Consider the following 11,193-nt stretch of genomic DNA (forward strand, 5'->3'; position numbering starts at 1 on the left):
TGGATCTAACCATGCATCTATTTAGTAGATAGCAAGCAATATTGATTGCCTCAGCCCAGAAGATATTAGGCAGTCCACTGGAAATCAATATGGTCCTCCCCATGTCTTCTAAGGATCTATTCTTTCTTTCTACAACTCCATTTTGTTGTGGAGTTCTAGGTGCAGAGAAATTATGGTCAATCCCATGTGAGCCACATAACTCAAGGAATTTTGAATTTTCAAATTCAGTTCCATGGTTAGTTCTTATACTTAAACATTACATCCTATCTTTTGTTGAATCATTCTGACAAATACAGAGAAAACATCAAAGGTTTCATCTTTGGATCACAAAAATAAAATCTAGGTATACCTGGAAAAGTCATCAATAATCACAAACATATACCTCTTATCTCCTCTGCTCCTTATTCTCATTGGTCCACACAGATCCATGTGAATGAGTTCTATAGGTTTAGAAGTGGATACAAACTTCTTAGATTTAAAGGATGACCTAACATGTTTTCCTCTAATACATGCATCACATACTTTGTTAGAGGTAAATTAATCTTTAGCTTATTGAGTTGAGAGAGACTGGCATGTCCTAGTCTTCTATGCCATAGTAGTGGATCATATTCTACTACACTCAAGAATATGTGCTCACTATGGGGAAGTGGCATAATCGATATCTTGTAGACATTATTATGTCTCTTCCCTTCAGCACAATTTCATCAGTATCAAGCTTAGTGACAGTGTAGATTTTGGAATTGAATTTTACCTCATTTCCTTTGTCGCACATTTGAGAGATGCTAAGAAGATTGTGTTTAAGACCTACAATATAATACACATCTTATATAGCATGAGAGAGTGACTATCCAATCTTACTAATACATGTTGACTGGCCTTTTCCCATTATCAAATGACACACTCCCTCCTTGGAAGGTTGTCAGTGAGAGAAAGTTTTTCTTTTCTCCGGTCATATGTCTTGAGCATCCACTGTCTAGATACCAGTCTTGATTGTTTCCTCTCACCTTAGCATGCACCAAAATTTACAAGTTAGTTTTGGAAACCCAGACTAGCTTGGGTCCATTTTTGTTTGAAAAAGGATGAATCATATCCCTTCTTGCCCAGAAGGGAAGAGGATTAGAAGCTACTTTCTTGTTAACCTTAATCCATGGATTAACCTTTGTCTCCTCTTCCTTATTCATATTTTTAGCAATACCAAATGTATTTCTAAACCGATCATGAATTAAGGCAGGACACGTGTCTTTAAAATGTCCTACTCTTCCACAATGAGAACACATTTTATTATCAGATATTCGTACATACTTTGGGTCAAACTTAGGGACATGTTTTCTGTAGCCAATTCCAGATTTGTTAGTGCTAATATTTTCATTCAGCAAATTCAAGGCATCAGAAGATCTATGCCATTTGCTTAGTCTAGAGAGATCATAATTAGCATTTTCCAGGTTCTCATACATGACTTTATTTCTACATTTAGCTTTACAAAAATTATCATTTTTTTTAATTCCTTTTAAAGCTTATCCTGCAGATCACTCATTTTGCCTTTGCCATATGTATCAGGAGACTTCTCATTCTCATAAGTTAATTCAAGAACCTGGTTCTTAAGGTCTTTTACATGTTTCTCTAAATTGGCTTTGTCGGATTCAAGCTCTTTGATGTCCAGTTTGACACAGGAGAGATTACCAATTAGCACATCATATCCATTACTCATTTTATTCATTTCATTCACTAAGGTCACAATTATGGCCATCAGTTGCTTTTTGGACATAACATGAATATTTTCTTTCAAGTCAGATATACTTACCTAGTTTGTTTCATCTTCAGCTTCTGAATCACTCATAGCCATCATTCCTATCACTTCTTCATCTGTTTTTTGATTCTTCAATCACCACCAGAGGCACTTCGATGTCTGCATTTCTAAAGTTAGTTTCCAATGTCCTCCATATATCATGAGTAGAGATGCAAGAGGACACTCTGAAGAAGGTGTTTCTAGACAGACTTCTGTAGAGCAAGTCCTTTGCTTTGGCATTTTTCCGAGATAGCTGACGATCTTCCTCATTGTATTCCTCTTCTCTTTTGTTACACTTGTTACCTTCATCATCCAATTTGGTTGAGAGAATTGGTCCATGACTGACAATTACCCAAAGCTCAAGGTCAGTAGCCTGAAAAAATATTTTCATACGTAACTTCCATTCATCATAGTGGAGTTCATCAAATAGAGGAGGTCTTCGAATATGCATCCCAAGTTGTACTGGGGGTTCTGTCTTCACAGCTTGATATTCATCAATCACAGCGTAGAGACTAATAGCCTCATCCTATATTTCTTCCTCTTGATCACTCTCACTATCCTCATATGCTGCCAAGAATGCCTACTTCATAGCTTTAGTAAATCCTTAGCCTAGGATATTTCCTTTGTTGGAACCCTTCTCTCTCATCTTCTCCCATTTTTCTTTTTCATCTCGTTCTTTCCTCCGCTTGATTTCCCATATTGGGCAGTCCTTAACCATGTAACCTAGCTTGCCACACTTGTAGCACCTATCATATCATAGCTAGCTTTGTCGATCTGCTTGTGCTTACTACTGGTCTCTCTTTTGGATGCACTTTTGGAATTCTTCATGAATTTCTTGAACTTGGCAAACATTGCTAGATCAGGATCATCGTAGTCAGATTCATCATCCTCATATGTCTTAAGGACCAAGGCCTTATCCTTTTTTGGTTCTTCTTTATGCAGTTCCATCTATCTCATTTCATGAGTTTTTAAGTTTCCAACCAACTCATCAAGTGAGGTTTTATTCATTTCCTTGGCTTCTTGGATTGCAGTGACTTTTGATTCCCATGAAGCTGGAAGGATTCTTAGAACTTTGCTAACTAGCTCTTCTAAGGTAAACACCTTTCCAAGTGATTTCAGTTCATTGATTATTATAGTGAACCTAGTCATCATATCTTGGATGGCCTTAGATTCCTTCAAGGAGAAAAGCTCATAGTTTCTCATGAGTAGTTCAATTCTTGATCTCTTCACTTGATATGTTCCTTCATGAGCAGTTTGGAGTGCATCCCAAATATACATTGCATTAAAGCACATATAAATTCTATTGTACTCATTATGACCAAGTCCACATATAAGGATTTTCTTAGTCTTTGCATTCTTCTCCATCATTCTGGAATATGCTGCCACAAATTCGGAGGGGTCCTTAGGAACTGTTTCACTTTGTGCATTTTGTTTAGTAGGAATCAAAGGACCTTGGTTTACTATGGACCATAGTTCATAGTCTTCAACTATCAAGAAATCTTTCATTCTTACTTTTCACCAACTGTAATATTTTCCATTGAACAAGGGTGGTCTGGTAGTTGATTGTCCTTCATTATTTCTAGGTGGAGCACTCATCTTTATTCCAAGATCTTTCTAGGTATTAGCCGTGTAAATGAGAGAACCTGCTCTGATACCAATTGTTAATTTGAGTGCCCGTATGAATTACTAAGAAATTGGTTCTTACCGAGTTCCTTAAGCAAAAAGTAAACAAGCAATAAAATAAACACAATAAATTTTACGTGAAAAATCACCCGGCTCAAAAGTGTAAAAACCACGACCTACCAAGTAGGATTTTCAGCTTCAACTCCACTAGAACAATGAGCTAAAATGTATCAATTATAATGTTATAATTAAATACTCCCCGGTACTCCTACTACTCCTATTTGATTTACAAGTAACTTTAACTTGTAAAAATAAAAACTCACTCCAACTCACTAATTTTTTATGACACTTGATTACAACTCAATTTCCTAAAACACATTTATTAGACTAACTCGAGAAGAGTACAAGACAAGTACTCAACATAAGTGAACTACTTTATGACTGTTGTTGATGGGTAAAATGATAGTTCAGAAGTCCAAACTCAATCCTATTTAAACACGACATGAGATATTCTAGGAGTCCTATTCATAGTCAGCTTCCTCTTTGATATGACTCCTATTGTTCCAAGGATTCCACAAGCTTTGGGAATTTTATCTCTGACAGACTTATTCATATCTTTTTTAGCAACGACCTATATCACTTACAGAAGCCATCTTCCAACAAACTCAGACCTGATAACTTTGAGATAAAGTTACACTGTCTTGAACAAACGTACAAGTATCAATCATGAGGAGTTGATCCCTTAACCTGAGAACATGGTTCTTCACACTAGTTAAACAGCTACATTGAGGACCTGGTTCTTTGAGTAATTAGACACATTAATTAGTCATATTTTGTTAATCATCAAAACTTCAATACTCAAAAAATTCCCCCTTTTTGATGATGACAAACTATGTACCCAGAACCAATAATCAAAGAACCAGATGATCACACCAAATTCATGTATTTCCCCACCTTATCTTCCCCATTTTGGCATCATCAAAAAAACACAAACACATGTTAGACAGTAAGCACATAGAGTGCAAGATTCAAAGCCTATTAGGCGACAACACAAGCATAAGAAAATGCAAATATACTAAGCTGATGATCCAAAATAGTGCAAATCAGTAAAGCAAAAGAATGGGAGTCATTAAGTAGTGCCACAAGAAGCCCAGGCCTTGCCTTCATCATTAGAACACAATAAACTAAGCATACTGCAGACAACTCAGACTAAGAAAGAAAAAGAACAAAATATAAGACATCACTGGAAAGGCAAATGAACTAAGGACACTAGGAAGGAACATGTTCAAGGGTGAGAGGCAGAGGGAGTCAAGGCTTTCACAATGGTAGCAATCTGTTAAGCATGGGCCTCCCTGTCTCTTCGGAGCTCTTCCCTGAGTTGCTTAGTTTCTGTCTTACTTCATTATTGTCTTCACGAAACTTGGAATTCTATTCAACAGCCAACTCTAACCTATTGCTGAGTTCTGCAACCCTACTGCTCCTAGGAATAATGGTAGATCCTATGGGTCCTCTAGCCTTTATCTCCTCATAGCCACACAACTTGAGGGTAACATCATCCAAAACATCAATGTGGTTTCCAAACTTAAGCTCATGTAAGGCAATGCTGAGCTTGTCAAATAACTCAATTAACATGAAATCATATGACATAGCATACTTTGTTTGGAGGTATCTGCAGCTCTTGCCATGTGCCGAATCATCAGGATAGGGAGATTGATAGGTCGACCAGTGTCAAGCAGTTCCATCACAACCATGCCTAGTAGAGTAGCCTCATGCCTTCTCTCAAATCTCTGAAGAATACAGGAGTTGACAAACTAAAATAATAGCTTATGAAATGGGGTCATATCAGTCTTGTACACTTTCTGGGGAGCATTTAGATCAAACTTTTGAGAGAACTTCCTGGGGACCACAATGCAAGTGTCAACATCATTGTCTATGGTTGGCCACTTCTTCTTCAAATAATTGTCAAATCCCAAAGAAGGGATATTAAAAAGTAGTCCCAGTTCCTCAGCATCAAACTCCATGTCGAAGCCCCCTACTTTACTCTTGACTACCTTCCCATCAAAACTGAAATTTGTGTAGAATTCCACCACAGCAGGAACACATACTAGGGGAAAAGCTTTGACAAACATGTGCTTACACCCCTATAGCTCAAGTTTCTCAACCAGTTGAGCTATTCCCTTCTCATCAATGTTCGTAAGAATCTTTGCATTTAGTATTTTTCTGTTCCTAAACTCTGTGAGTCGATCAACTGCAGCTGAAATATTCTTCTTTATCATACCCCTACTGGCCCTTGCAGAAGAGGTAGCAGGTTTGGTGACTTTAGCTCCCCTTTTCTTTGGTGATGCAGATTTGTCTACTCAATCTACCTCAACAACATGTTCCACAATTGAAACCTTCTTCTTTGGCTTCTTTGCACTTTTGGACTCCTTCATGATTTGTGCATCGACAACCTTTCTTTTACTCCTTGTGAGAGGAGTTCTAGCAGGAGGAACCACTTTTTTCCTTGTTGAAACTGTTATCTTTGTAGCTTTCTCATTAGTCTTTCTGAGCTTCTTCCCTACCTCAGATAGTGGTACATCATCTCTAGTGAAGGAAGCCAACAGAGACCCAGGTTCTTGTGCCATGATAAGGAAGATTTTTCAGTGATTCTAGATCTGTTGGCAACACATTCTCTACATTCAAGGACGAATAAAGATTTTCGGAAGGCAAAGATAATAATAAACCTCTTAGTAAATTACCATAACTAACAACTTGGAAGTCAATACTAAAACACATTTGAACTCTTTTTGTAAATATATACTAGAGACAAAGACTGAATTCATCCATTCAAAAAAAAAAAAAAAGCACACAGAACCTACCTTAATTTTGATACTATTACTTTATATCCAATTGCTGAAAATAAGGAAACATCCCAACAAATATGTTAGAGAAAAAATTATTTTAAAAAAGGAGAATATGCTCCATGAGAGTTGAGAGGCACACATGGTTGTACCATATAGCTTTGGGAGGCATCCTTCTGGATGCAAACAAAACTAGCAAGCTTATCTTTTTCAAAGATGCCAAGAGAAGTCATAATATGAATTTGCTTTATCTCTATTCTTTTTCTCCTACTTCTCCTCTAGTCTTTCTTTATTTGTACTATATTGCTTTGGAGAGGCATCTATATCTTTTGGATAAATAACAAATTTAATACAATATTAGTATTATCGCCATCTCATCCTATGATCCTGACATTCTCATCATCATAGTCATCATCATTATCGCATCATCTCAATGCAAAAGAATCGATATCTTGCACATGTTATTGTTTATAATATCTCAATACATTCTTCGGCCTCATATTGTTTAATGGTGTATATAACTTAAACTCTAATTAGCAATGAGTTGCATGTACAGCGCAGCGCACCTACACTGGCACAATTAGGTCAAAATCTAGTTCTTCTGTCCAATTGTTACAAACGAAATCCATATAAACTACAGAGTGGATAACCTCTATGTCAATATTTCAATTCATAAGATAGTTTCTAAACTGCAATATTATTTGACCTAGCTTCCAACCCAAGCCATCAACCCGGCTGCCTCATTTGGATGTACTAATTGAGAAGAAATGGCAACAATTAATGCAAAAGAATTAATGCCATGCACATCTTACTCTCCTTGCATAAGTATCCAATCACAAAAATGATGCATAATAAAGGGAAAATACCGTACGATATTGGCTGTTTATGGAGGTACCCGAACTTGTTAGAGGGAGCAGTCGTTGATTAAAAGCGATGACAGAAGAAACCCTAGCCGTCTCTTATTTTACACCTTCCATCTTGTTTGGATGGTCGTTATGTATCATTTCATAATGTATCGTATAGTGTTGTATTGTATTATATTGCACTGTATTGTTTTGATGTATATAATGTTTGGATAGATTGTATTGATTGTCGTTGTTTCATGATATCATGCACCAACAATATGAAAAATAAGCTTGAAATATTATTAAAAAAAAGTAAGATACAAAGTAGAACTATTATATAAAAAGGTAGTTAAAAAAATAAAATAGAATTATTTAATAATAAGGAAGGGCAAGATGAGGGGGAAAAAAAAGGAAACGACGCAACCACACCAAATCAATCGTTTTATAAAGTGACACTTTTTGTCGTTACATAACGACGGATTAACGATACGATACAATAAATTTTAAGTAACAATCAAAACAAACATTTTATTTAAAGTAACAATACAATACAATATAATAAATAACAACCATCCAAACGAGATGTTTCGGAAAACTGGAACCAATCAGTTTCTCTAGACAATTTTGGATCGGGTAGGGATTGGCCCATTTGGGTGATGTTCAGGCTGACCCAAATCGTTTTGGGCCTCCATGCAATTTTAGTTATTTGTTTATCCTTTCTTCTGAAAATTATGATTTTTGACTGTGGAATCAAAATTTATACGGTGATTTGCACAAATAGGACACTTTGGGTGCCACTTTTAATTTTTGACCCGCTTGATCAATAGGTAGAACTTCAAGTTTAACAAGTATTGCCCATAGCTTGCCCCATAGGCAACACTTTTGAATTTTGACCTTAATGATTTGCCTATGAGGCAAACGAGAGTCAAAATATCAAGACCATCTATTTTCAAGGTTATTGGATGTAATTCCTGTAATTTATAAATGCCAAAACTCTTTCTACAAACATTTTGAACAAGTGATTTACTCTAACAAAATTTTTGTTTTCACGACCCAATTTTAACACAAACTTCTAGTTTCCAATCAGAAGGTCATTCGTTTGATCATTACGCAAACAAAATTATAATATACATTTTACTCAAAAGCTTCCTACTTCAGAAACTAGAAATAGAGAATACTGATTAAAGATTTTGCTAATTTACTATACATATTTGTAGTAGATTAACAATGTATCCACTTTTATTTGCCTTAAGCACACCACGGCATCCAACTTCTGCCCAATGATTTATATTGAACTTTATTTTATGATTTTGGAGTATGATCATTTGTTATTCACCAAGGAGTTCAAGATATTCTGTAACCCTACTATACTTCAGCTTAATTATTAGTGGCTAGTGGAAATATAACAGAGCATATATATATATATAGATCTTGGTAAAAGACGGATATGACCACATCAGCTATCTTTAACCATCTTATTCTTCTCAACTCATCAGTCCAAAGTAAAAGTTTCAAGTACACGTAAAAGAAAGGTTCCACACATTGGCTTTTTGTGGGTAAAAATAGTAATGGTTGAGTTGCTATACAGCTGGAATTAACGGGGCAAGTAAGATATACAGCTCATTCACATAACCATAAGCACGTAACAGTAACAAATCAAACCCCACAAAAATTTGTAAAAAGAGATGTGACATATACGTACAATAAGAACCTGCCTAAATGGTTGAGTTTGCTTTCACAAATTTGTCCCATCATTCTTTAGTGTGATCTGATTGAAAGTATACACTCCTACTCCAAGATATGTATGTACAGTATATATTTGTGTATGTCAAAGTAGTTTTATGTTTCATTGGGTGATATTAAATTCACTTCAAACATGATCAGGGGTATTAGAATATATCGTCCGTAAAGTATCAGTATGTAAATAACTTTTTTGTACAATTACAATATTATCATCATCACTCATGTAATTATTACTAATCCATGCATTCATACAGCTCAGTCTTCCCAACTCTCAAGTCCACAAAAAATGTGATAACTATTACTCATATTCCCTTTTTCCTTTCTCCAATTCTGAGGCATTTCCCTTTGCGCCTTGGGTAAATTTGGTCATGTGTCATTAATTCATAATGTCATATAATAGTAAGTACGGGGAAGTGGCCGGTAATTGGTCCAAAGGATGATTGATTGAATTTCCATTGTCAAGAAACTATATTATGCATATGTGAAATTCAAGGAGTTCAAAAAATATATATTTTAGGTCGTGAGATGACTGAGTCATATTTATATCATCATCTTTTTTATATTTTAGATTCTCTTCTCACAACTTTAATCCATATCAGTTTCAAAAGATGAAAACAGCCGAGGGAACCACCAAAAGTGTAGCCATCACTTTTATTACAAAGCATAACTAGCAAAAGGACAGGGGCCCTCTCCACTACATATATCAATGCATACGTTGTATCTCTATACTTTTCTTCTTTTGCATCTCAGGCAATAGTTTTCACTTAACCACTCTCTATCTCACTCTATATATTATTGTTGGCAATATTATTTCACCCCTTTTATTATTTTTACATTCTTTGCTATCTGTAGTTTTAAGTTTTAACTCAAGCTGCAGCAACAGTGCCTCTGTGTAAAGGGTAATCGTGTGCAGTTTCATTGGAAGAAGTGGACTTTCTCTGGTCATTTTTTCTCAAGGCCTTTACAGAAGCTGAAAGATTCAATTTTTTCTCTTTGGCTTCATCCATTTCTATCTGTTCTTGCCTGCACTCTTCACTACAGAATGGAGTGTCTCCTCTGCATCAAACCATTCAAGAATAATCAAAGACTTGCATTCTTTTAGATGACCAAATAGTAATAAAAGCTTAGCCACTAATTTACTAATTAACACTCACTACAAACAATTTATCCACTTTATGAAATGTGTGAAAAGAATCGAACACATTATTGAATAAATTTTAGGTAATCCCTCCTCTCCAAAAAGAAAAGTAACAAATATGTGAATTTGATTTGAAACTTGAAAAGAATGAACAACAAAACTAACCTGTACATGAATATGTCTGTGTTATCACCAAGTGCTTTTTTGCAAAGAAAACAAGCTTCCAAGAAATGGGGTTGTGGTTCGTCAAATCTAGTTTCATAAAACCTTTTCCCACTGGCTAATCTTGGAGATGTAATGGAAGAAAGATTCTTCAAACTCCTCCTTTGTAAATAAACAGGCCTAGAAATCAATGGGTTGTGATTGTGCTGATGGTTTGCTGAAAAACCAGTTTCCATTTCAGCTAAAGAGGCAAGGCCATCGTTTCTGTCAAGAAAACAGAACCGTCTTCTTTTTGGTACAGAGCCCATTTTATATTTTACTTGTTTGGTTTGCAGAGAGAAAAAAGATTGGAGAAGTGGAGACAGGTTTGAAAAAATGGGGAATAGAAAGTGGTTATAAATAAGGATTGGTAAGGTCAGGACTCAGGACTTTGCTAGAAAATTTAGAGAGGTGTTTAAGAAACAAGGTGGGTTTCAGAATTTACATATGACACTTACCATAAACTCGAAATTATTAGTTAAAAATTATATTTTTTTAAAATTTTTAGTGATTTTCACTTATGTATCTATACTCCGTGCCAAAAACAAGACGATCTAAAATAGATTTTGAACCGGCGATTTCACTCGTAAAGGTGCAACCAATAATTATTATACTAATAGGAGTTTTTGAACACGAGTGCACGCATATATATATTTAAATACTAATTTTTATTGTTATATATGATTTAGGGATAGTTAACATAAACCCATATCTAAGACCTAGATAATCCCTTTTCTGAACTCTGGCTAGTGAATCTATTGGCCATGAGATATTCCTTGTATGTTTACACCTTTTCGACCTAATTTTGCCCTTAGTATTCTCTTTATTACATTCTTTATCACTGTTTACATTCTTCACATTATACACCTTTTTTTCTACTAACACTTTTACATGAGAAATACATTAACCATAATCCCCAACAAGACAACTTAATTATGCAAAAATGTGAAGTATTCATAGCAGTTTAAGATTAACACTTCCCGATAAGTTAGCTTATGAGACGATCATGTTGCAGCT

At 35.4% G+C, this 11,193-nt stretch overlaps 2 protein-coding genes across 2 annotated transcripts; both read right to left on the minus strand.

Moving 5' to 3' along the window:
- Positions 1–2,734: 2,734 nt before the first annotated feature.
- Positions 2,735–3,292, minus strand: LOC142175743 (uncharacterized). The gene has a single exon (XM_075242728.1). The coding sequence runs from the start codon at positions 3,290–3,292 to the stop codon at positions 2,735–2,737; it is 558 nt and encodes a 185-aa protein (XP_075098829.1).
- A 6,169-nt stretch (positions 3,293–9,461) lies between these two features.
- On the minus strand, positions 9,462–10,531 carry LOC107804009 (FCS-Like Zinc finger 2-like). The gene is made up of 2 exons (XM_016627814.2): positions 10,141–10,531; positions 9,462–9,893 (listed from the first exon to the last, which is right to left on the minus strand). The coding sequence occupies exons 1-2, from the start codon at positions 10,443–10,445 to the stop codon at positions 9,704–9,706; spliced, it is 495 nt and encodes a 164-aa protein (XP_016483300.1). The 5' UTR covers positions 10,446–10,531; the 3' UTR covers positions 9,462–9,703.
- Positions 10,532–11,193: the final 662 nt, after the last annotated feature.

The sequence above is a fragment of the Nicotiana tabacum genome, chromosome 22 (assembly GCF_000715075.1).
Source record: "Nicotiana tabacum cultivar K326 chromosome 22, ASM71507v2, whole genome shotgun sequence".
Taxonomy (NCBI): domain Eukaryota; kingdom Viridiplantae; phylum Streptophyta; class Magnoliopsida; order Solanales; family Solanaceae; genus Nicotiana; species Nicotiana tabacum.